Genomic DNA, 27055 nt, shown 5'->3' with positions numbered 1-27055 from the left:
ATCAGAAGGTTGCCGGTTCGATTCGGGCTGTGCAAAATGACGTTGTGTCCTTCGGCAAGGCAGTTCACCCTACTTGCCTCGGGGGGGAATGTCCCTGTACTTACTGTAAGTCGCTCTGGACAAGAGCGTCTGCTAAATGACTAAATGTAAATGTAAGTATGATTAGAAGGCAGAGTATTCTGTTTTATAACTTGGCATTAGCAGAAACAAAAAGTAGATTGTCCTTTGGCATTTAGTAGTGTAATAAGGGCAATTTCACCAGCTCAGTGGGTAAGCATGTGTACCATCGAGTCTACTGTCAAACACGGTACCCCTGGTTCAAATCTTGCTCAAACCAATTGATAATTCATTTAACTGATATCAGTTAAGTAATATATGTGTTATTCCTTCACAGTTTCATAAGTATCGTCTCTCTCCTATCCACCAAACACTTGTTAATCTCAGGAAGATTCTCTTTAGTTTGGTTAGAAACAGAGTGCAAATTATACAATGATAATGGGGGGGGGGTCAGCTTCTTTTCCAGGGCATAAAGTAATATTCACGATTATAGGTAAGAATGATGGGTAAAACCTTTTTAAAACCTGACTATATGAAATTTAAGACCTCGGTGAAAATCTGGCCGTTTTTAAGACGTTTTAAGGCCTTAAATTTAAAGAATTTTAGACTTTTTAAGACCCTGCGGAAACTCTGTATATAGCTCTTTCCCTCTCTGTCTGTGAAATGCTCTGGTTGGGTATGCTGATACACTGAACCTCAAAGTCCTTGTCACACTATTTCCCTCCTTCTCCCATACCCAGTTAATACTGGAGCCAGGAGAATCAGACAATAATGAGGTTAATTATAAAATGTGTTTATTGGTTACTGGAGTAACGTCCATCATGATTGGCAGTGGGGTCAGAAGGCAAGGTCTTTTTCTTGACCAATCGCACACCATAGATGCGTGTGATAACAAAGACCAGTCCACCAATGAGGGACCAGAGATCAGCTACGCTGACCAATCCAACAGTCTTTATACAACAAAAACACTTTGTGACCAGCAATAAAAAATACACTCTAACATTAGAAAGCTACAGGTTATACAAAGCAGTCAGTCAGCCAGTAAATCAGCCAGCCAGAAAACCAGCCAGTCAGTCAGCTAGCTAGCCAGACAACCAGCCAGCCAGCCAGCAAGCCAACCAGCCAGTAAACCAGCCTCACTGGGCCACAGACAAGGGGACATTGGAGGCTCCAGGGGGCGTGGCCTGTGTGGAGGGGGAGGAAACAGCGGCGGGGGCGGGGGCAGCAGGTTCCATCTTGCTGCTGTGAGTGATGAACCTCAAACGCAACATCATGGCGGGACGCAGCGTCAGGATGATCTTCTCCACCTGAGACACACACACACACACACAGACACACAGAGACACACACACAGACACACAGAGACACACACACACATCAGCAGGGCTCTCATTCAACGGACCCTGGACTAGACTGACATCACAGTAAGATGTAGGCCAGGGGGAGGGGAGGGTGGTACCTGGTCTTTGACGCTGTCTCCAGTGAACATGTATTTGATGTGGTAGAGGAAGTCACAGATGGGGTCCATGTAGGAGAGGTGATCACTGTGCTGGTCCACCGCCTGGAGCATCTCATAGAACGCCACTCCGATCTACACACACATGCACACACTCTCTGTTATGTGTGTTCGCAGGTGTATGTCTGTGAGAGTCCGTGTGCATGTGCGCGTGCATTCAGGTGTGTGTGTGCGAGAGTGGGTTTGTGTGCATTCAGGTGCGTGTGTTTAAGAGTGTCCGTCCGTGTGTGTGTGTGTGCGTGCGTACCTCCAGCATGCAGCGCGTCCTCTCCTGTTGGAAGCGTTGCAGGAAGGGTCCCACCAGGTGGTACACGTACAGCAGCTGGAACTCTGTCTTCACCAGCGGCTTCAGCACCTCCGACAGGAACCTGCAGAGAGGCGGGGTCAGAGGCCGTGTGTGCATGTCCCAGAAGTGTCAGTGCGGGTGTACACACCCCGCTGCCCCTGCCTCATCATGAGGTGTTCTGAGCCTGCCTACACACACACACACACACACACAGAGCTGACAGCCTAGGGACTGGAGCGTGCCTGTCACTGTCAAACTCAGCTAAGACACACACACACACGCACACACACACTCGCCTACCCTAAGCCCTCCACAGACTGGCTGAACGAGTGTGTGCGTGCTGTGTCGTGGCTGTGTGAGCCAGGTGCAGTTAAAAGGGGGTGAGCAGACGAGGGGAAGGATGGAGGGGTCGAGGGCTCCGGTCCTACTTGGGGATGAGTGACAGCTGTCCTATGGAGGAGTGGTGCCAGACAGCGTGGGCCAGGGCCAGCACGTAGCTGCAGTACATCTCAGAGTAGGACTGGTGGCAGGCTGTGAAGTCCAGCAGCTGGAAGGGGTAGCCCACCCACTCTGACTCGGCCGTCAGGGCCGGGGAACCTATCACGCTGACCAGACGGTCGTGGAGCACGATCCAGTAGGGCTCCTGGAGACGGGAGATGCACGCACGCACACACACACACACACACACACACACACACACACACACACACACACACACACACACACAGCTTTAGTTGAGTTGAGTTTTCATTTCTGTTAAGTGCTGCAGCTTCATGTTTATCTCTAGTCACCAAGGAAACAGACTGATGGGGATTTATTCTGTGTGTGTGCATTATTACCGGCAGGGCAGTAATGACCAGTCCTATGGCGTTCATCCAGGCTGTGATGTTCTCACGAGGCACCAGTGGCTGGCTGACAACACAAAGACAGGCACCCACACACACACACACACAGACAGGCACCCACACACAGACGCCCTCACACACATTCAGTCACCCACACACAGACACACACACGGAGCTGCCAAGTAAGAAGATGTATTCTGACAGAGAGAGGAGCCTGACCAGTCAGTGGGTGTTAGGAACAGGATAATGATAGTAATCATCCAGATGGTGTGTGTGTGTGTTTCTGTGTATATACTGTATGTGTGTCTCTGTATGTATGTTTGCTTCTGTGAGTGAGTGACCTCTGACCTCTTGAGGACCACAGCCAGCAGGGCGTTGCCCACGTCCTTGCCCGGCACGGCCAGCGCCATCAGCTCCACACAGGTCACATGGAGCGCGTGAGCCGCCGGGTTGGGGAACTCGTTAAACCGCCAATCACAGTTGGGGAACGGACCAGGTGACTTGCCGGCCATGGGTGGGAGGAGTCAAGGAGGGTAAACACGAGTCTAACAGGTGACAGCAAGGAGGGTGTAAAACAGTCCAACTGAAATGCTAGTCAAAAGGCGCAACCGTTCAGAACGCGACCTTCATCTCGCGGCCACCTCGAAACCAATCTCTCTCTCTCTCTGCTCTCCTGTGGACCGGGAGTGAAGGATATTGTCGACGAGCCGCCCAATCAGCTTGCAGTAGTAGGTGTCGTCGGGGATCCAGACGTTGTCGTCTCGGGGGTTGACGCCACACTTGAGGTAGGTCTCGCTCAGGCACCAGCCGGGCGTGCGGTTGTCCTTGAGGGAGGACATGATGGCGTGCACCAGCTTCCTCTTCAGGTTGGTGCGCTCGCGCAGGTGCCGCTCGTAGTAGTGGAGCGTGTTGTACAGGTAGGTGACCGGGCGGTCTGGGAGAGGGAGAGAGAGAGGGAGGGAGGGCGAGAGAGAGAGATAGAGGGGGGGAGGGAGAGAGAGAAAGAGAGAGAGGGGGGGGTTAGAACTACTGGACTCTACTGTACAGGACTGACTCTCCTGTCCTGTGGTATAGCATGCTATATGGTTCCCGCCCCCTCCTGGGGTGTGCTCTGCTCACCGTGGAACTTGTAGAGGCCTCCCAGGTGGTCCAGCAGCGTCTCCAGGGACTTGGAGACAGGAAGCAGCTCCAGGAAGCGGTGGATGACGATGTCGAACACGGGGAGGAAGCGCAGACACACGTTCCCAAAGTAGATGGGCAGGTACTGGGGCTGCACCTGCATGGGCGGGCTCACCTGCTCCGCCAGACCCTCGAAGTACAGCTTCTCTGGGTACTTCTGCACGCCACCAAACACACACACAGTTAGAAGAAACACACACACACACACACACACACACAAGGGTACAGCGCACACACAGACACACAATGCCATACATGGCAGAGACACTGTGATTGAGAGTGCTGGGCCACACACACTCTGCCTGTTTGAGGTAGACCCAGTCTCCAGCAGCAGTGTGTGTGTAAATGTCATGCTGCTCCAGCAGGCCAGAGGTGAACTGGGAGCACAGCAGACTGGAGATCTGACATTTACTACACTGTCTCCTGGAGCTCCACCAGCCAGACCTCCCACACTCTCTCTCTGACTCTCTCTCTGCCTCTCCCTCTCCCTCTCCCTCTCTCTCTCTCTCTCTCTCTCTCTCTCTCTCTCTCTCTCTCTCTCTCTCTGCCTCTCTCTATTTACTAGCCTGACGCCCCCTTTCTTTCTCTTTACTGGCCTAACCTCTAGTTCTCTCTTTGCCACCCTCTCTCTTTTTTTCTTTACCATCTCTCTCCTCTCGCTCTCTATGATCCCATTGTCATGCTGTGTTATAACTGGCCCATGTGATTAGTCCATAGCCTGTACATGCTGTAATGTGACTGGCTTCGGCCGTACCTTGTGGTAGGTCATGTGCTTGGTGTGCCAGTCACTCTGCAGCCAGTGTTCCGGGGCATTCTCCTTCACAAAGTCACTGACTCGGTTCCTGAAGTCGTTTGGTTTGAGGAGCAGCAGCTGGATGATGAAGTAGCACACCTGGGCCTCGTTCCCCTCGTGACTCCTCATAGCCTGGAGGGGATGGGGATGTTGAACATGGGTGCTTGTGTGGATGTTGGTTGGGGGTGAATATGTGTGTGTGCGTGGGGGGGGGAGGGGTGAATATGTGTGCGTGTGTGTGTGTGTGTGGGGGGGGTGAATATGTGCGTGTGCGTGTGTGGGGGGGAGGGGTGAATATGTGTGCGTGCGTGTGTGTGTGTGGGGGGGTGAATATGTGCGTGTGCGTGTGTGGGGGGGAGGGGTGAATATGTGTGTGTGCGTGTGTGGGGGGTGTGTGAATATGTGTGTGTGCGTGTGGGGGGGTGTGAATATGTGTGTGTGCGTGTGGGGGGGTGAATATGTCCTCGGGCTGAAGCACTAGCCTTACAAACTTCTGGTTTGAGATGAATTCATAGCTTACAAATGAGATATGTTTTGGACAGAGATAGTGTGTCCGTGTGCAGAGTGAGCTGATGAACGTGTGTGTGTGTCAGTGACTTTGTGTGTGGGTGTAAGTGTCTGTGTGTGTGCGCTTGTGTGTGAGCGGATGAGTGTGTGCGAGACCCTGTGGGTGTGTGTTCCTACCAGGCAGAGGATCAGCCTGTCCAGAGTGACGATGTTGTACTTCCACACCATGTCGTTGAGGATCTCGATACACTTGTTGAGCTGCTGGCCCCCGGCCGACGTGGAGAACTCGTACACCAGGAAGTCTGCAAACGTCCGGACGTGGGCCACCAACGCCCTGGCCCCGATCCGCTCCAACACCCTGGGCAGCAGGGAGGGACGGGGTTAGCGCGCGCGCACACACACGACCGTGTGGAGCTTCGCTGTTTATCCTGAGTCAGATGGCAGTGTTGCTATGAGGACAGAGGCCATCTGTCTCTCTGTTACACATCATCATTATGATTCAACAGCAAGCTGCTGCTGCTGTAAACACACACACACGCACACAACTTGCTCACTCACACAAACACATGTCATACACCACCTGCTTTGGGACCAGCCTAACATGCCTGCCAGCCTTTTAAAGGTCTGGCCTTCCTTCAGTCCTGCTAGTCACCTGCATACCAGGCACCACACCACCATCCCCAGTCTAGCATCAGTCTAGCACCAACGGAGCATGGCCTCGCACCAGCCAAGTATGACTTGTATCTCCCTTTCTTTCTCTTCAGGAACGGAGAGAGGGAGGGACAGACGGAGAGGAAGAAAAGGGGATCAGAGAGACAGAGACAAAGAGTCTTAAGAGAGTGGAAAGGAGAGCCCGCTGGAGAGCGCTGGATGATGATTCGATGATGGAGAGTGGGGGAGAGCGAGATGGGGGCCACCAGGGAGTGATTGGAGTGGTTAACAGGACCATAAAGCATCTCTGGATGGTTATATAAACATCAGACTGTGATAATGACGCTCTTACTGCTAACACAAGGATTAGCTGAGCTCTCGACTCCTCTCTGTCCCACTCGGTCTCTTCCCTCTCTGACTGTCACTGGGAGGCTGAGAAGAGCCCCACCAGCTACTGACACACACACCCCCCTCAGCTCAGCACCAGAATGACAAGTAGGGTGTGTGCGCGTGTGTTTGTTTGTGGGGAGACAAAACTGGCCTTTGTCTGCTCGGGGGCCCAGCTGCACCCTGGGAGAACAAGCTCCGATCCCACACCAACTTAACATTCAGATCAGCCAATCAGAGACGAGCACACTGTCAAGAGGACTGCATTGATATGACAGACATGTTTACGTCCCTCTACCGCAGGTCAACATGCGCATGAAGCCTCTCCAGTATGTCTGGTTTGTCTTTACCCACCTTTAGCCTATCTAGAAGGTGTATTATTTACCTACAGCCCATCTAGTAGGTGTATATATACCTGAAGCCTATCTTTTAGGTCTGTATCAGCCTGCCGCATACCGAGTGGGCCTGTCTCTACTGGAAGCCTATCTGGTAGGTGTGTATCTACCTGAAGCCTATCTGGTAGGTGTATATCTACTTGAAGCCTATCTGGTAGGTGTATATCGACCTGAACCCTATCTGGTAGGTGTATATCTACTTGAAGCCTATCTGGTAGGTGTTTATCTACCTGAAGCCTATCTGGCAGGTGTTTATCTACCTGAAGCCTATCTGGTAGGTGTATATCTACCTGAACCCTATCTGGTAGGTGTATATCTACTTGAAGCCTATCTGGCAGGTGTTTATCTACCTGAAGCCTATCTGGTAGGTGTATATCTACCTGAACCCTATCTGGTAGGTGTATATCTACCTGAACCCTATCTGGTAGGTGTTTATCTACCTGAAGCCTATCTGGTAGGTGTATATCTACCTGAACCCTATCTGGTAGGTGTTTATCTACCTGAAGCCTATCTGGTTGATGTGGTCTGTCTCCAGCAGCATCTTCCATAGCAGACACAGGAAGAGGGGGGGAGACCCCTGCATGGAGAAGTGTGTGATGATGTCATTCTCGTTGGTCATGGACTTCCACTTCCTGTACTCCTCCTCCACATTCTTCTTCAGGTTGAAGCGGCTCTCCTGGGGAACATTGTTCTGCTTGAAGAACGCCTGGGAACACACACGGGAGAACATGTCAGGACACACAGGGGAACATGACAAGGGAACGTGTCACAGGGGACAAGGGTCAAAGGTCGGTAGCCAGGGTGTACCTGCAGGGGTGCTGGGAAGCAGCTGAGCGTGTGTGAGGCCCAGTTGTGAGGAGTGAAGTTCATGATGGTCTGGAGGATGTCCTTGCACCAGGTGCCCTGGATGGAGTCTGACCCTGTGAAGAAGTCTGGACAACAGAGAGAGCTCAGCTCAGGTCCAGCCAGGACAGACTTCTGGAACACCAGTTTACAATCAAACATGAGATTAAGTTTGAACACAGGTTATAATCCAGCATTAAATTAAAGTCCACCCCAAGTTACAATCCAACAACATATTAAGATTGACTCCAGGTAATAAACGTAGAGTAGAAATTACTAACATTAGAATAGTGGTTAACGTAAGAGCCAGGTTAATCCAAGGTTCTAATCCCACCTGTGACATGAGTGGCCCTAGCCAGCGTGAGGATGAGTGCTCTGTTAAGCTCCTCCGACTCAGCTGACAGGACGGTCTTGGGGTCGCTAAGGAAACGGGTAAACTGAGGCTGCACCTCCGAGCTGCCCAGGGCCGTGATCAGTCTGAGTGCCGTGCTCTCAACACTGGGAAAACACACACGCACCATGTTCATGTATGGCTGTCATGTGGTTATATTGTGGACATCCTACATCATCCTGGTTGTACCTCGCCACGATGGTGGTTGGGGGTGCTGGGGTCATGGTCGGGTCGTGGTCGGGCTACGGCGGTACTAACCACAGATGGAGCTGGTTCTGGTTGGTCTGCGGCACGGCTGCCAGGGAGTGCAGGTGAGACAGCAGCTGGACGCGGTAGTGGGGCTGGATGTGGTGCATGCGGTAGCTGAACATCTCCAGCAGCGTGTGGAGGATGCCCCACGCGTGGGACTTAAACACGTTGGGCAGGAGCTGACCTGGGAGGAGCGCAGGAGGGAGGAGCGCAGGAGGGAGGAGCGCAGGAGGGAGGAGCGCAGGAGGGAGGAGCACAGGAGGGAGGAGGAGGTGCAGGCAGAGGAGAGGAGGTCTAAGAATATAATAACACAATATCGGACTTCAGAGAACATCTGTGCGTGTGGGTGCGTGTACACTCACTGATGAATCCCTTGATGCCCAGAGACTCGATCTCCATGTAGACCAGCAGTCTGCTGTAGGTCTCCACCAGGGCTGGTGCCAGGGCGATGCTGGACTTGGCATGGGCCAGCTTGATGACCCGCGTGGCGATGCTGTGGATCAGACTGGAGGAGGAGGCCGAGTTAGAGGAGACACACACACACACTCACTCATCTCACAGGTACACCCCTTAACACACACACACACACACGTGAACAAACACTGAAGCAGAACGCACACCTCATCTTGGCGTGCACAGTGAGGGAGTCGAGCAGGTTCATGGGCAGCGGGGTGACGGAGCCCGAGGCGGTGCAGTTGGTGCCGGGCAGACTGATCCTCATGGTGCCGTTCCCGTAGATGGTCTCCACCAGGACGCCCATGGGCAGGGTGAAGCACTCCGAGTTGGTGGAGTAGGCGTTACACAGCAGGGCGATCTTGTAGTCCGTCATACCCAGAGACTTGCTGCGAAGACTCTGCTGGAGGAACCTGGGGGGGGCAGGGGACACTATTTAAGTCTGCCAGTAGAGGGGTATATACACAGGTGTATACAGGGGTGGCTAGGGTAATATAGAGAAATAGGTATAGAGATATATTGAAAGGTAAATATAGGTGTAGGTAGAGTTCTGTAGACTGGTACTGTAGGTAGATATGTAGTGGGGTGGGTAGAGAGGTATAGAGAGGTGCTTACTCATGGTGCAGTTTGAGAGAGTGGGGGATGGGGATCTGGAGTTTGGAGTTGTCATTCTGGGCCTTGCGGTTCAAGTGGATCCAGATGCAAGTCATTGCAAAGGAGTGGGTGGACTGGGGCTTGTTGATGTCTGGTACAGGGATACACTTGAGACACATATACACACATTAGGTCATTTGGACACATTCCTCACATCAACTCATCCTTAGAGTATCTCCGTTCCAACCCAACAGAGATCACACACACACACACACACACACACACACACAGCTACCTCTTTCTCTGGGTAGAGCAGGTCGAACAGTTTCATGACGGGCAGGAAGTCGGCCAGCGCGTTCTTCTGGATGCTTCCTGAGATGAACTGCAGGAGGACCCACATCAGGTGGTCCCGCCCCTTGATTAGGCCCCGCCCAGCCAGCTGGGAACAAACAGCACAAGTCACCTCCTGTCACCAGCATAATGGTCTACTGGTGCAGGAATGTGTGTGTATCTAACCTTCTGGTGCAGAGACAGCACCATGTGGGGGAAGCTGGCGAACTGGAACAGCACGAAGAAGATGAGCTGGGAGGAGAGGTGTTGCCATAGCAACTGGCTGGTGCCGCCGTCGTCGAACTGCTCCTCGGTCTCGGAGCGCTCCATGGCGTACACCACCAGGTCCACCAGCTGGTCCTCCAGGACCGGGCAGCGCTGTTTGTGCTGGGGGGGTCAGGGGTCACAGAGGGTCAGGGTGCCCTTAGGAGTAGCCCTCCTAACAGGGACCATGTTCTGATTCTCTGGAAAGTCAACCTTCCCTTGAGGCATCAGTGATCTGACAGGACGGGTGTCAGCGGAGAGTGCTGCCACCACCCCTTCATGTTAGATCTGAGATCCCCATCCAGTAACAGGAGGAGGGAGGAGCCTTCAGAGAGAATGGAAACACGGCCCGAACACAGGCCCACACACAGGCCCACACACAGGCCCATACACAGGCCCAAACACAGGGTCACACACAGGCCCACACACAGGGTCACACACAGGCCCACACACAGGGTCACACACAGGGTCACACACAGGCCCACACACAGGGTCACACACAGGCCCATACACAGGCCCAAACACAGGCCCATACACAGGCCCACACACAGGCCCACACACAGGCCCATACACAGGCCCAAACACAGGCCCATACACAGGCCCACACACAGGCCCACACACAGGCCCAAACACAGGGTCACACACAGGCCCACACACAGGGTCACACACAGGCCCACACACAGGGTCACACACAGGCCCACACACAGGGTCACACACAGGGTCACACACAGGCCCACACACAGGCCCACACACAGGCCCACACACAGGCCCACACACAGGGTCACACACAGGGTCACACACAGGCCCACACACAGAGTCACACACAGGGTCACACACAGGCCCACACACAGGGTCACACACAGGCCCACACACAGGCCCACACACAGGGTCACACACAGGGTCACACACAGGGTCACACACAGGCCGACACACAGGCCCACACACAGGCTCACACACAGGGTCACACACAGGGTCACACACAGGGTCACACACAGGGTCACACACAGGCCCACACACAGGCCCACACACAGGCCCACACACAGGCCCAAACACAGGCCCACACACAGGCCCACACACAGGCCCAAACACAGGCCCACACACAGGCCCACACACAGGCCCACACACAGGCCCACACACAGGGTCACACACAGGGTCAAACACAGGGTCACACACAGGGTCACACACAGGGTCACACACAGGCCCACACACAGGCCCACACACAGGCCCACACACAGGCCCACACACAGGCCCACACACAGGCCCACACACAGGGTCACACACAGGCCCACACACAGGGTCACACACAGGGTCACACACAGGCCCACACACAGGCCCACACACAGGGTCACACACAGGGTCACACACAGGGTCACACACAGGGTCACACACAGGGTCACACAGCCCCAGGACACGCCAGGAGAAGACGAGAGCATGACCATGAACAGGATCGCTGCAAACACAGCTGACATCTCACACACAGCTCTACAACATCGTACTACTCACACAGGGCAGTGCTAGAGCTGGACGCCACACACACACACAGTGTGATAGGAAAACAGCACAGCACCACTGCCATAGAAAGCCCTGATCCCAGAGAAGCACCAGAGCACAGAGACTGTTCTCTGCAGAACACTGACGTTCCTATGAGAAGAGCTGTTGAGACGGGCTCGGGTCTGATCTAAAAACATGTTCCCTCCAGAAGACATCTTGGAGTATTCAACGGTTCGTTATTCAACGGTTGCCGCCTCTCTAGTTCATCTCAACAGTCAGCTCTTCTAAAGCGGCGGGCCTCTGCTGGAGAGTGCCGCCCTCTAGTGGCCAGAGTGCAGACTACGGGTGAAAGCCAAGGCGTGCCAGTGTTCTGGTGCCAGTCAGACTGTGTGCTCCAGTGTTTCCTCTCTGTAGGGGAGGAAGGGGATGAAGAGGGGGGGGGGGGGGGGAGACATGCAGGGAGGGGCACACGGCCATTCATCTCAGCAACACTGGCCATGAGCAGAGCAGCGGAGAGCAGCCCTCTCCTCTGTCTGGAAACATGTGGACAGGAGGCTGTCTGAAGCAGCCTAGCCAACAGTACGTCCCAGCAGATCCTGATAAGTCAGGTGAGACCCGAGGTCAAACAGCCTTCACTGACTCATTCTGGAGACTGTGGCGTCCACAGCGCTAGAGATTACATGTCAAACCTTTTCGTTCTTTCATGTTAACAATGGATACGGAAACCTCATGGCCAGTTCTTTGCATTCCCCATAATGCATCTGATTCTCTAATTGTAAATAACACACACACACACACAAACACGTGCCTGGAGGAGAGACATTGAGGCATGCAGCAGATCAGGGCTTGAAATTAACAGCTCTGTTCATTCTCAGGTACGCCTCGACAGGTCTCCACGACAACATCACTGGCTCAGGATTTGAAAACAGCCAAACAGATATGATATAACCTCCAGGAACCAGATCTGATATGAGATAGCCCCCAGGAACCAGATCTGATATGAGATAGCCCCCAGGAACCATAGCTTCTACATGAAAGATGCTGCTCCTCTTGATACCAGAGCAGCTAGAATCCAGACTACAGATTCTAGACTCATGCAACAGCATTCTACAGGTTCAAAGCAGGTAGGGTGGAAGGAGTGGGTTTTTGTTTTGTCTCCATTTTACAAAAAGTGTGGGAGGGAGAGGTGCTGGAAATCAAAACAGAGACAGAACAAAAGTTGTTTTTCCAAGTGTGTCCACTGCAGTGAGGCACCTCCACTGAACAGGTGAGACTGGGGGCAGGTTTGGACACGGTACAGCGTGTGAGAGGTGGGGATCTTGGCTGTGTGGACCGACCGCAGCCGATGCAGCTGGACAGGTGTGGACAGCACGGACCACACCAGGAGGTCAACAGCAGCACAGCTGGACTGCTGACCCCCACACAGAGCTGTACCTGTCTGTCTGTCTGTCTGTCTGTCGATCAGACACCTGTCTGCCTGCAGCGCCAGCTGAAGTCATTTCAAGCCCTAGGGTTTGACTCTAGGATGAACTCCAATCATGTGGTTAGTCACAAACAAGAGTAGGGCTGAGTCATTGTGAACATACCTGAGCAATGTTCAAGGTCTAGAGCAGGGAGGGTGGCAGGGCAGGACAGAAGTAGAAGAAACAAGAAGAGACACACAGTGACTAGGAGGCCAGGTCCCAGATGACCTGGAGATCAGCACGCCCTGACTGACCATCAGCCTGCTCAGCCAGTCAGCTGGATCCCTGACAAGTGTAGGTCAGAATCAGGCGGCAATTCAGTCAGCCTCTATATCGGTCCTCTATATCGGTGAGAAGGGAGGAAGATCAAATAGTCCATCCAGCTAGTTAAGCAGTCAGTCAGGGCGCACCGATTTGAGAGATCTGGGGTCTGGTCTGGCAGAATCAGTCAACTGGCCTGCTAGCCAGTCAGAAAAGAAGTATTCTGGTAAAACAGTCACATAACAAGCCAGGCAGAGCATACTGAGGATGAACGAGTCTGGCTGGCATATAGAGTCAGAAAGGCATTCAGTCAGGGCTATGGAGGTTATGGGAGCTGTCTGGCCTGGTAAAAACAGTCATCCAGCCAGTGAAGCAGTCAGTCAGGGCATACTGAGGTGAGACAGCTATGGTCTGGCCTGGTAGGAACAGAGCAGTGGTGCTACATACCTCAGGGTTTGGCCCACTACCACCAACTATGGGAAAACGTGTTTGATTGGCTGGCCCTCCAGAACTTCCTGGTTGTACTACTATGCCCATGTTACCATGGTGAAAGAGGAAGAGAAAGGAAGAGAAAAAGGAGGTAGGAATGGGGGAGGAAGATAAGAGGGGAGAGGAGGAAGAGCAGGAGAGGGAGGAGTTGGAGGATGAAGAGGAGGAGGAGTACCTGCTTGTTGAGGCCCAGCATGTTGCAGACCATCTCTCTGGAGTAGGGCTGTTCCAGAACATAGCGCAGCAGTCCTGTCTGGGGCTCAAACAGGTCCTACACACACACACACACAGTATCATAAGAAATTGTAAGATACAAGAAAGTATATTTAATAATGTATTGTAGTCGCGATATTATCATTGCTGCACCGTGCCTGGTAGCTGGAATGAGGGTATTTTGTACTGTGCCTGGTTCCTTGACTCTAACCACTAAAATAGAACTATGCACTATGCACTATATCTATCTATCAATCAGTCAGTAAGTGTGTGAGTGTGTATTGTTCCCGACCTTGTCAAAGGGCAGATTGCCACGCAGTGGGAAGCGGAGGGTTGTGGGGTCCAGCTTCCAGGAGTTACAGATGGCTCCAGAGTTGTTGACCACTGGAAGCAGACTGCATCTGCCTACAGACACACATGCAGACATACACTTTAGTAGACACGCATAAACACAACGTGCGCACAGACACACCCACACAAACACACAGTAAAAGTTCATCAGATGAGCTTGGTGTCTGCTCACCACAGATGGAGTTGATCCTGGCTGTGGGTCTGAAGCTGTCCACAAAGTCAGACAAGAGACTGCCCAGGAGCTGGAAGGGGAGAGTTAGGGATGGTGAGAAAGGAGGGAGAAGAGGAGGAGAAAGAGGAGAGGAGAAGGAGGGTTGGGGATGGTGAGACAGGAGGTAGTCGAAGAGAAGATTTTTGCGAGGACATTGTGTAATAACTGTTCCATGGTGGTCTTCACATGCTGTCAGATTGTGAGAATGCGGTGAAGCAGTGTAAGTACCCAGTGTGACAGCGTGCCTTCAGGGTACAGCTTCCTGATCTCAGTGATGGCAAAGTAGGCAGGAAGCAGACAAGCATTCCTGTCCAGAATATACTCTACCACCTGAGAGATAAGCGACAGGTTAGGACACAACACCACCCGTATCTCAACATGTTATTTATACAACAGCTAACATATAACAACATGTTAGTAAACAACCCCCTCCTGTATCACAACACAGTATTACACAACAGCTAGAGTGTGGCAGCTGTGTGTCAGGGCTGAGTGTTACCTCTCTGGCAGCCAGAAGCTGTTGGACCACAGCAGAGCTGACAGTGTTAGGGATGGTCTGGATCTTATCCAGCACTGCCTTCAGAAGGTCCCTGACTCCCTGATGACACACACACACACACAACTTGTCACCTGACATGGGCTGAACAGCACATTTCCAACTGGACGATCAATCATCGTTCTCAGCTTTAAAGGTCAAACAGACCCTATATGTTGATGTCATTGGCAGAAAGGTCACATGTGATCAATCACATGTGCCTCAGTATCGGAACACTGTGGATCAAGAGGCATGCTTCTCTTTCCAAAGCTGTGTGTGCTTGAGAGGCTGACCTTGTAGTCCACCCCTCCAATGATCTTGCGGATCAGTCTGAAGGTGAGCGCCCACAGTTGAGTTCTCTCCCACTCCAGACTGTCTGAGCTTATCAGAGCCACACACACCATCCTGAAACACACAACAGGCACTCTTTAACACAGACACACACACAACCCCCTGCAGCCTCAGAGGCCCTAGTGCGGGTGCAGGTAGGAGCCGAAGCAGCTGACAGCATGCAGCCGCCATCACATGTTCTTACCTGGGAGTCAGCAGACTGGTCTGCACAGCGTTCACCAGGCAGTCGTACAGGAAGGAGATGCGCTTGGGGCTGTGCTGCCCATGGATGAATCTGACGATCCACTGCACACACTGGTCATGTGAGTCCTGGGGGTGGGGGGGTGGGGGGGTGGGGGGTAAACCACAACAAAACCAGCAAGAAGGTCAACCAATGAGATAAAACCTCACTTAAAAATATAAATAAATTAACATATTGTCAGTCTATCACAGGAGAAAAGGTGTATGTGGTAGGTAACTTCCTGTGGTAGGGCTAAAGGCAGGCTTAGACCTGCCTGTGGTTAGAGTTAGGCTGAAGGTTAGGATCAGACTCACCTGTGGTAGTGTGCCCCAGTAATGCCTGAAAGCTCCAAGGCAGGTGGAGAGTTTGGTGTTTTCATCCTCCGGCGTGTCAGTAAACATGCTAAAGAGATGGGCAGTGAACAAGGGAAATGGAGAGAAGGAAGGGGGAGAAGGATAGGGAAGAAGAGAGATAGAGGAGAGATGGAGGATGGAGCAAACGAGGAGTGGAGATAGTGAGAAAGGAAAGCAGAGAGATGGAAGAGTCAGATACCTCTCCAGACACAGGATTGCGTCAATTCAACAGGGTCAATGCCCGTTCATTCGTTAGCTAACTAATATGGGCTTGAGCCGTCTTACCCCGCAAAGACTTCTTCAATTGCCTCCGTTTTCTGAGAAAAAGAAAATAACCATGTTTATTCACGTGTTACTACACAGTAAGCACCATCAATAACTATGAATAACAATTCATGTATTCAACGCTCCCATCAGTGCAAACATTAGTTCAGCATATGTGCGCAGATGTCAAGCTTTCTAGCTTGAAAGATAATAGTTATCGTGCGAAAGGAAATGCATGCGGTTGACGAAATTATGCGCTCGTGTTCAATGTGAACGCCTGTCTAGTTATTTAGATTGATAAGCAGGCTAACCAACCCCCTGTTTAACAATAGATGGATGTGGGCTAACGTCAGGTACAGCTAGCAAGCTCGTCCATTAATGGCTCTGTTGTGCAAAAGGTGAACGTACCACTACATCCTCAAATATGCTTTGAAGCTGGGTTTCCATTGAGATAGACATGTTTTAACCGCGTAAAGCAAATTTCAGTACAACATGTCATAAATCACTTTGTTTCATAGCTCCTTGATATCCTACATGCACTTGCTTGCAGACTAACAACGGATCACTCAATGGGCCGGAAATCATTTGTTGCAACCTCATCAACAAAACGGCTATACACAAAATGTAGGACTACATGGTTCCGCTTAGTGCAAGTTGGCATACTGGCCACATGATGGCATTGATTTGCGGGAAGAACGGCTCAACATGACAAACCGGTCGACGAAGTATTTACTGTCGTCAAGAATGTTGATGGACTAGAAAATCTATATTTTATTTATTTATTATGTGAACAACCAAACGTTGCCATTTTGGTACTTTATAGATATGCTGTGGGCCCACCCGTAAGCACGAACCCAAGTCTTTAACATAACAGCAGAGGCCCACAAAATAGTTTATTCATACTTTGTGACTTTTCAGAAGCAGTCACATATCAGACCTGTTGGTTTCACATTCCAGCTACGTACAGTAAGTAATTAACCCCGCCTTTTGACGCTTGCCCCACAGGGTACCTGTCCCAGGTTTTGTCAGATTCCAGAGTCTGCCGCGACACGAGACGCAGGAAGGGATCCTGTGAATAACTTAGGCTTATTTGTAAAGTTGCCTCTTTAGTTTAGGCTTGGCGTCGAGATGTCAGACAACAAGATGGTAACAACGTGTTTGTTGTGGTTTCATGTTTGAGGCATAATGTTTCAAAATAATTTAATCTGTGTTTTCCTCTTCACCACCGTCCAGACTGCAGGTGGGCTGTTCTTATCAACCACACAACATTATAAAACATGTACTTATTTGGGGCATTATGGGTTAAGTATTATAGACATTACTCAAAATAATTTATTTGAAAAGAAACTATTGTTTATTGTTGTTAAAGTTTTAAACCTTTTGCGTAACACTCGCTGCAGTGTTATAGGCATGCTGTTGAAACCGGGCAATTATTTCTTACTTGTCCTTCGGTGGAACTCTGTTGATAATAGAATTTGCATTATATTAATCAAAGTATGTCAGAATGATTTTCATTGTGATAGCTAGAATAGAAACAGAGCTAAATACCAGACAAATAAATATATAGTGTTGATGAGACACTGTGTCACTAGTGGTTAATTTGTAACCAGTGCCCCAGACCCAAATGCTGAACTGAACACGTGCAGGTGTGAGGCAAACAGGAAGCAGAGGGGTTGTGGTCTTCAGCAGGAAAGAGAGAATAATCTAATTTTGGGTATACTGTAGGATTGATAAAAAACTGTTTCTAGAAATCTTCAATCACTGTGGCTTCCTGTTTGTCTCCCGTGTTCATCATCTGTCTGTCTCCATCTCTGAGAGCACAGGGAGGCTTGCTTTTTTCCACAGGTACACTCTTGCACTTTTTGATTGGGGCTATCTCGTTGTTATGATCAGTGACCTATGCACTTTTGTAAAACTCTCTCTTGGAAGTCGCTTTGGATAAAAGCGTCTGCTAAAATGCATAAATGAGGCTCTTAGAGACCTACTGAGTAAGTGAATAGATTCCATGCCCTCTAGATTCTGGCTCTGGGAGAGCAGATGAGACCTGTATCTTCTTACTGTATATGATGTCTGAATAAAAAGAGGGAGACTGGCCTCGTAGAGGTTGCCTTAGAGAGAGGAAAATATGTGATCTGGCCTCTTGGCTTAATAGCAGGGCTTCCAATGTCCACAAAATGGGAAGGGATGCGAGAAAATGATTCAAATGACAGTTTGGTTTCTTGTTTCTGTGCATGTATGTGTGTGCAGCAGTCTCTCCCAGGTCCTCTCTCCCCAAGCCTGTGGACCTCACATTCACCTCCGTCAACCTCAGGAATGAGCTCCGATGGCGTCCAGGAGGGGAGCCCCCAGACCACACCCATTACTCTGTGGATTACGCCATGTAAGCTCAACTGGACTTGAATCTTCGCTGCTAAACTCCGCCTGCCTAGGGTTGGGTAGCATAGTGTCAACCAGGAACAGTGTGTGACGAGAGAGCGTGTGTGTGTCATGTGGAATCATCTGACGAAGGACTAACCACCATATGGCTCTATTTTCTTTCCCCCAGCTACGGTGACAAGGAGGAGGGCGGAGGGAAACGATTGCGATGGAGGGTGGCGGAGCTGTGTAGGGGTATCGCCCGGACCTGGTGTGATCTGACCAATGAGACAAGTGACCTGGAGGAGGGCTACTTCGCCAGGGTCAAGGCAACGGCCACCAATACCTCCTCTAACTGGACCATCATCAAGAGGAGGTTTGACCCCAAACATGACAGTAAGCATAAGAAAAGAAAGAGATTGAGAGAATGTGTGTGAATGGGTGAGAGGGAGAATGTGTGAGAAAAAGAGAGCGCAAGGGGGGCAGCATGGTATCCTAGGTTACGTATCATCCATAATGTGACCCTCTCCCCCCAGCTGTGTTGGGTCCACCGCTGGTGTCAGTGAAGGTCCAGGACACCAAGGCCGAAGTCCGGCTGAGCGGTCCGATGAGGTGGCCTGTCCAGAACCAGACCCCCCAAGTACCCATGAGCCAGATCTATCCCCAGATGACCTTTAACCTCTCTGTCTACCATCAGGACAGAAACCAGATGGTCAGCTCTCTTCCTGTTTACCTCAGAATGGATTTTGCGCACGATGCTGTTTCACACAACTCATGTTGCTGTAGTATGATCTAATAAGATGAAAACATGTAGACAGTCAGGGAATCCTAAATGTCTCAATATATGCTAATTGACCTTCCTGTGTGTACTGTAGCCTTTCCCCCTTGGTTTACTCGATGTATGTGTGTGTGGGTGTGTTTGTATTCCAGCGCCACTTCCTCCTCCTCCCTTCAGAGCCTGTTGAGTATGAGTATCCTCTGCTAGAGTATGACACAGAATACTGCTTCTCTGCCAAGGCTGACTTCTTATCACTTCCTCTGGTGTGTCTGGCTTCAGAGTGGCACTGCATACACACACACCCAGGTACGACCTCCCGTCACCTACACACCTACCCGTGTATTGCAGACCACAGTGACACCTAGAAAGTCTACACCTACACAAGGCTTGGTTTGTGCTTCGATCCTTGATGCTAGCAACCTTTCATCTAACATTTGAGTCAGCCGAGGAATTCAAACCGATCCAGTTTCAGTTACTAGGTATCATTGAACTATAACCGAGCCATATTACAGGCTTGTTTGCTACAGGGCAACATTCCTTTTAATGCACTCATTCCTCAGGAGTGCGTGTGAAAGAGCAAGAGACAGAAAGAGAAAGAGAAAGAGAGGGGAGAGATAGAGAGTATGTGTATATCTGTACCCCTTCCTCTGTATGTGCTGTATGTTTTAACCTCTCCCTCTAGACCCTGTGGTTGGTCAGATGCTGCGGGTGCTGCTGGGAGTTGTAGTCCCATCCGTCTGCCTCTTCCTGCTGCTCTTGACTGGCTGGATGCTATACCGTTCTGTGCAGGGCAAGGAGCATAAGAGTCCTCACACTCTGGTGAGACACACACATATACCTCACACTGGTGAGACACACACATATACCTCACACTCTGGTGAGACACACACATATACCTCACACTGGTGAGACACACACATATACCTCACACTCTGCTGAGACACACACATATACCTCACACTCTGGTGAGACACACACATATACCTCACACTGGTGAGACACACACATATACCCCACACTCTGGTGAGACACACACATATACCTCACACTCTGGTGAGACACACACATATACCTCACACTGGTGAGACACACACATATACCTCACACTCTGGCGAGACACACACATATACCTCACACTGGTGAGACACACACATATACCTCACACTGGTGAGACACGCACATATACCTCACACTCTGGCGAGACACACACATATACATCCACCCATCCATACATTTATCAATTCATTCATTTATTCATTAGTTTATTGAGGGAGTCAGGTGGCTGAGCGGTTAGGGATTCGGGCTAGTAATCAGAAGGTTACCGGTTAGGTTACCGGTTAGATTCCCGGCTGTGCCAAATGACGTTGTGTCCTTGGGCAAGGCACTTCACCCTACTTGTCTCAGGGGAAATGTCCCTGTACTTACTGTAAGTCGCTCTGGATAAGAGTGTCTGCTAAATGACTAAATGTAATGTAAAATGTATTGATGTATTCATGCATCATGATTATCCTGTTCCCCCCGACCCCGCTTTGCACCCACAGGAGATGTCCCATCTACAGACCCCCCCTCGTACCTTCAGCCCAGAGACAGTCAACATCATGATCTTCCATGTGCCTACTGAGAGCACCATGGAAATGCCAGTAGCCCCCAAGCCTGCCCCCCTCTTCCCCACCCTGCCCACCCCACCTGGCCAGAGCAACACACTGTCTCTGCCCTACTTTCCAGGCCAGTGGCCTCCACGCACACTGGCCCCAGATGCATTCTGGGAGGATGAGGTTCCGGAGCACACAAAGGAAGAGGTGGACTATGGCCTTGTAGGGTTTACCTCAGAGCAGGACCAGGGCCCGAGTCAAGGTCAATACCGGAGTCAGGATCAAGGCCAGAGCCGAGGCCAGGGCCATGGTCAGGGTCAGGCACAGAGCCAGGGCCAGAGTCAGGGTCAGTACCGGAGTCAGGATCAAGGCCAAGGCCAGGGTCAGAGTGTAGAGAAGCCAGGCGAGGAGAGTATCAGCGCTGGGATACACCTGGAGAAAGACCTCCACACGGGACTCTTCCATATCCCCCTGCCTGGCTCTCCACTGGGGCTGGAAAGATGGAGGGAGAGAGAGGGGGAGAGTAAAACTCTTCTCCCCTATGCCCCCCAGCTGGGCTCTAGGGTATGGAGCTCAAATGCTCAACAACGGCAGGGCAGCGTCTGGAGATTGCCTCCTCAAAGCCAGGAGCGGGACGGGAACAGTAAAGGGGAGGAGTCACAACCCTTCCTGCAGGCCAGGGTCAACCTGTTACTGTCCCCAGCCCAGACACACAGTAGAGTCAAGGAGGAGGAAGTCACGGAGGAGGAAGGGTTGGAGCAGGAGGAAGAGGAGGAGGGAGGACACTGTGTTGACTGGAGCCCTGAGACTAGAAAGCTACATATCCCATTCCTCCCTTTGACCTGGGACAAAGTGGAGGCGGAGATAGGGACAGAGAACAGGATGGAGGGAGGGATGGAGAGAGGGATAGACAGATGGATCGGTGGAGGGATAGAGGCAGAGGGTGCTCTGGGACAGATCGACCCAGGAGAGATCCTCCCCAGTGTGATGGTGCGCCAGGCATCACAGGAGAGCGAGCCAGAGAGTGACATCACCAATCTCCAGAACACCTGGAGTCTCCAGATCAATATGGACTAAAAGCGCGACAGGTCAAGCTACATGGACCAATAGAAAACCAGATAACATCTACAGTGCATGGACAAAGAGGACAGCACATAACCTCAATATCAGAAACAGGAATAGGAAAATAACAAACAAAATGTCATGATGCCAGCTGACCTCAACATTGAACAATGTGAGATTGGATAACTTCTTTAGATAATAATCATGAGTTGATTCAGTTGCCAAAAAAGATGAAGGAAATATGTTTACTCTCTGTGATATTCATGTTACTGTTTAATTGTATTTATCTAATCTATCCAAGCCCTTTAACTGTTGCTGTCTAATTACTTCTGTTAAAGTCTGCTGATGGCTTGAATTTAAAATCGTAATATAAAACTCCATCTTATGATAATGTATTAACATAATATTGTAGTGTGAAGGAAATGCTGAAGGTGCCTACCGCCACACACCTGAACACAGCCACTGTAATGAAGGAACACACCGTATGAGTAGTTAAAGATGTATTATATAAGAATGTCGTTTTATTATGTTTTATGAAGCACTAACACTACCCATGGCACGAACAGTCTGAATGCACATAGGCAAGCTACGACCCTTTATTGACATAATGAAACAATTAATGAACTAATAAAATAAAAAAAGAAACTGTTAATTTGTTTAGAAAACAACTTTTAAACAACATACAACATGTTAATGAATGCTGAATTAGATTTCTAACTTGTTTAAAGAAACATAATGACAATGATTATTGCCCCCCAAATAGCCTTTCATGATTATTAGATGCTCTAGTTAATTTGAATTGACAGGCCAGTCTGCTGTGTCCTCTGGGTTGGATGGTTTGTCAAGTCAAACAGATTCATGGCTGCTTCGGTAGGGGGAATGTTTTTAACGGAATCTCTTCCTTATTTTAACTGTTAATAATTTATTTCCAGGAAGCTTCACTGTTACTGTGTATGCTTGTGTTTTTTTTATTATATGGAAGTCATGATTTCCATCCTTAAATGGTTAATAAAGGTTTATTTGAAGTAAATTTCATCAAGTTTTGTTTACATAAAGGACACAAACAGGTAATGTGAGTTTGATCAGGAAGACAAACTAAACACAAATGTTTGTCCCTGCAAGTTTCCCTCTCTCTCTCACACCCTCGTCTCCTAGCTGCAGAACAAAAGCCTCTTGTTTGATGGTCTTTGACAATCACCTTAGAGAGAGGAAGTGTGTGTGTTTATGGGAACCAGCTGAAACTTGATCTGCTCCAACAGCAGGTTGTGTTCAAGTGTGGTTTTGAGGAGGAGCAGGAGAGCATCTCTGAAATGAGTGTGTGGTGTGGTTGGCTGCGAGGTGGATACAGTCCAATATGTTCAGCTTTTAATGAGGCAATCACCCCTTCCCTTTATAAAATAGGAATGTGGGAGCAGGGGTGGTGGGACGGGTATGAACTAAACCAGAGCACCTGTACAGACCAAAGCACCTCTACAGGCCAGAGCACCTGTACTGACCAAAGCACCTCTTCAGACCAGAGCATCTCCACACCACTTCAGATAAAAAAGAGTGTGTCTCTTGTCCTACAGAGACTCACATTCAGCATGAATGAATATGTGTGCTATAATACTTCTCACTTTCATGCTGTGGTCAACAGGGGCCATGGGAGTGCTGTGGTGAAAGCACAGCTCTGAGGAGATGAGCTGGCACCAGATACCAGATGAAAATCATAAACAATAAAACTGGTTTAACCCTCGTGCTGCCTTCGGGTCACATGACCCAAAGGTTCATAACGAACCATCGTTGTGTTTACCCAATTTTACCCAATACAAAAACAAATAAAAATAATTCTTTTAACCTTCGCAATGTGGGGGGTCTGAGACAGCCCAACGGTTAAAAGAAAATGCTTCACTTTGTTTTTGTATGCGGTAAAGTTGTCGCAATACGACGGTGGGTCACAATGACTGATGGGTCAGAATGACCCGAAGATAACACAAGGGTTAAAGAATAATATATGCTATATGCATGGTTGCGAGTATGTGTGTGTACACAAGTGTGTTTTATAAGCGTTTAAACAAGGAAGCTATGAACTTTATCGAGAGCTCCAGGTTAGGAAATTGTCACATTGTCTGTCTATTCTCTGATGTGTGAATCTCTCAGGTATTTCCTCTATTCTATTGTACCTCTGCAGTTCCCAGAACCATTCTGAACATGTTCCCAATCTGAGGTCAAAGGATATGATGTCACACAATACAGAAAAAGCTGTTAAGAATGAGGGATAAATTAGGTAGGACAATAGAGGAGAGGAGGTGAGACACACACATATACCTCACACTCTGGTGAGACACACACATATACCTCACACTCTGGTGAGACACACACATATACCTCACACTGGTGAGACACACACATATACCTCACACTCTGGTGAGACACACACATATACATCCACCCATCCATACATTTATCAATTCATTCATTTATTCATTAGTTTATTGAGGGAGTCAGGTGGCTGAGCGGTTAGGGATTCGGGCTAGTAATCAGAAGGTTGCCAGTTCAATTCCCTGCCGTGCCAAATGACGTTGTGTCCTTGGACAAGGCACTTCACCCTACTTGCCTCGGGGGAATGTCCCTGTACTTACTGTAAGTTGCTCTGGATAAGAGTGTCTGCTAAATGAATAAATTTAAATGTCTATCATACACTATATGAAACACTATACACTCATTTAACCACTAGAGAGCGCTGTAGCCGCATCCCTTAGCCACCTCCTCTCCGCTCCTCTCTCTCTGAACAGGCTGTGGCAGAGCAGATACAGACTTTAGTTGCTGAGGGACGATTTCATGCTCAAACAAGTGTCATTTCTGTTGAGATGTGATAGCAGGGAAGGCAGCTTATCAGCAGTCTTTCTGTCCAAACTCAACATCTGTCTGCTGCTCTGTTCTGCATTCATCCTGACAGAGGAGGAGAATCTTGCTGGTTGCTGTGATGCTGATTAAGCTCAGCTATGCATTTCAATGCAGTGAGCCTGGAAGACGAGGATATGGAGAATTACACAGAGACTCAGTCATTCAAAACTGTAGGCTCCGCTTTAAACCAGCCCACCCGCACCAACATACCATCAAAGTAAAGACATCACACACACATGTGCACACACACACATGCACATACACACACACACACACTCCTCAGAGGAAGATGAAGGAGCTTACTCATACTGTATTAAGTCAGATTACTTATTTAATTTCGAGGTGAGAAAGAGTGCGTTTGTGTGAATGAGTGTGTGAGCGTTTGTGTAAGTCTGTGTTATCTTTCTAAATGAGTGTCTTACTGTTTTATCTGAGTGAAGATATAAAACTGGGCATGGACTGTGCTCACGTGTTTGTGTGTGTGTGTGTGTGTGTGTGGAGGTGGAGGTGGGGCGGTGGAAAGGGAAACATACTACTGTAACAGCCTCTGTCAATTCCTATAGACATACATGCACACACACACACACACACACACACAGACATATGTACACATCCCTCCCCCCCCCCCCCCAGGGGTACTGAGTACACAGGGATCTTTTAAAGAGGCTGAGTGATCATAGTGATCATATCCCCAACAGGAAGTCCAACACCCCCAACAGCAGTTATGATAGACGGCCTGGTGGGGCCACTTAGAGCCCAGTAATCAGGATCATCCAGTTGTCACACTCCTCAGAAGAACAACATGGACCCCCCTCTCCCCTAAGCCACCCCTCCCAGTGATGTGGAAATCTAAAGTGTACAGGCTCCAATCCCAGGAACTGTATGTGCTAGTGTGTGTGTGTGTATTTCCTTCTGTACGTGTGTCATCTTAATGTGTGTGTATTTGTGCAGGCTGTGTGGGGTTGTGTGTGTGATATTACATCATGAGTGTGGCGCTGCGGAGACCTGCTGTGCTGTGTAAACACAGGAGCATTCATGTTTAATCAGCAGTGAGGTGACAGGCGGGCCGCTCACACGATGGGTTCAGCCTTTGTTGTTGAATGAATAACAGCCACAAAGGAAGCCAATAAGAGGAAATTAGTTTTGGGCTCCTAATAAAGGTGGTTGCCCACATGACATCACGCTTGTACCTGTGTAGGGTGAAGACGTATTAGATAATACCCAATTGCTCTGAAAGTGCCAAGTCAATGAAAGGAATAGATATGATGAGTTCAAGACAAATCAATGTATTTATTACACAAATGTAAGGTGCAGGTGTCTGTTACACTCAAGTTGAGTATCACAGAAGACTGGACAATGAATACAGGAAATAAAGGGAGTTAAATAGTATCACAATATGGGAGGATACAATATGATTAACATTGCCTTTGCCGGCACTGAAAAAGGACACTGTATGCCAGATAGCTTTTGTTTAGGTCTTTAGATAGGGCTCCTAGAAATGGCCTTGTCGCTCCTTCTATTTTCCTCATTCAAAGTTGCATTGCATTCTACACTTTGGAATTATTGTGACCTCTGACTTACATCAGCGACACAGGCCTTTCCTAGTCACCTTACAAAGACCTAACTTCTTGGCTGTGCAGGCATAATAAAACAGTATAATGACAGTTTATCAATGATACAAGAAACATAATTAATAAATAGGCATATTTCTCTCCTGGACATAACCCAGGGTTATGTGCTCATGAGCTTAATATTGCAGAACATTTCAAACAGTATAGAAATAATAAAGTAATCATTATCTTTAATTGTTGTTAACTGATCAGTGGCTTATGGACAGACCTCTTCAAGGCTTTACAATCTTCTAACACCATAATGTTAGAAATCCTGAGTGAGGGATGGGCAGTCACACTGTATTGGTAGGGTTAATGGGAGGTAGTCCAGTGTGCTAATGTAGGTTAGAGGGAGATAGTATACAAAAGTAGGGTTAGAGGGAAGTAGCATGTTAATAAAGTTTGGGGGGTAGGGAGGTAGTCAAATCGAAATAGCACTCCACCCCCTCGCCCATCTCTCTCTCTCTTTACCGCTCTTCCTGCGTTCCTGTCTCCAGACAGCAGTTTTCATATGTCTTGATTGGTCTGTCCTCCCCAGGATGAGAGGTCTTATCTCAGCTAAGTTGCTGGCTATCTGAGCACACTCGGTCCCACCTAAGTATTTCGAATGCATTCTGGGATGGAATCTTCTGCAGGAAAGTGCTGACGGGACATATTGGCCGGAGCCAGACGATTACCAGCGCTCTCCCTTCTTCTCTCCCTCTCTGCATCTCTCCTTCTACCTCTCTCACCCTCCACTCCATCTCTGCTTCCTCCTGGTGTCTGTCTCCTCTAGTGCCTTGCATTGCCACCTCACAGCAAGAGGTCTTGGGTTCAATTCCCACACAGGG

The 27055-nt window shown here is 49.6% G+C and overlaps 2 protein-coding genes across 4 annotated transcripts; one reads left to right on the top strand and one right to left on the bottom strand.

Annotated features, from left to right (window-relative positions):
- Nucleotides 1–834: 834 nt before the first annotated feature.
- Nucleotides 835–16533, bottom strand: med23 (mediator complex subunit 23). 2 transcript variants are annotated; one of them, XM_062467208.1, is made up of 30 exons: nt 16351–16533; nt 15964–15995; nt 15640–15727; nt 15290–15414; nt 15048–15159; nt 14719–14817; nt 14448–14549; nt 14181–14250; nt 13950–14062; nt 13620–13715; nt 12818–12835; nt 9663–9863; nt 9442–9585; nt 9168–9313; nt 8720–8965; nt 8462–8604; nt 8109–8283; nt 7794–7957; nt 7424–7548; nt 7117–7322; nt 5361–5541; nt 4638–4808; nt 3824–4040; nt 3402–3638; nt 3053–3218; nt 2699–2771; nt 2288–2502; nt 1821–1941; nt 1517–1648; nt 835–1364 (listed from the first exon to the last, which is right to left on the bottom strand). In XM_062467208.1, exons 1-30 carry the CDS (start codon nt 16399–16401, stop codon nt 1194–1196), a joined length of 4140 nt encoding a protein of 1379 aa, XP_062323192.1. In that variant the 5' UTR covers nt 16402–16533; the 3' UTR covers nt 835–1193. The 2 variants fall into 2 exon arrangements, with proteins under 2 accessions (XP_062323192.1, XP_062323193.1); XM_062467209.1 differs by lacking the exon at nt 12818–12835 and having other exon boundaries at nt 16351–16532.
- Nucleotides 16534–16987: 454 nt separating this feature from the next.
- Nucleotides 16988–22759, top strand: il20ra (interleukin 20 receptor, alpha). Of its 2 annotated transcripts, none has more exons than XM_062467702.1 (7): nt 16988–17182; nt 18193–18322; nt 18488–18693; nt 18834–19009; nt 19228–19381; nt 19758–19894; nt 20617–22759. In XM_062467702.1, exons 1-7 carry the CDS (start codon nt 17128–17130, stop codon nt 21742–21744), a joined length of 1986 nt encoding a protein of 661 aa, XP_062323686.1. In that variant the 5' UTR covers nt 16988–17127; the 3' UTR covers nt 21745–22759. The 2 variants fall into 2 exon arrangements, with proteins under 2 accessions (XP_062323686.1, XP_062323685.1); XM_062467701.1 differs by having other exon boundaries at nt 18190–18322.
- Nucleotides 22760–27055: the final 4296 nt, after the last annotated feature.

Source organism: Osmerus eperlanus, chromosome 8 (genome assembly GCF_963692335.1).
Source record: "Osmerus eperlanus chromosome 8, fOsmEpe2.1, whole genome shotgun sequence".
Classification (NCBI taxonomy): domain Eukaryota; kingdom Metazoa; phylum Chordata; class Actinopteri; order Osmeriformes; family Osmeridae; genus Osmerus; species Osmerus eperlanus.
Note: the sequence above shows the minus strand (reverse complement) of the source record. Positions and strands in the feature narration are given on the sequence as shown.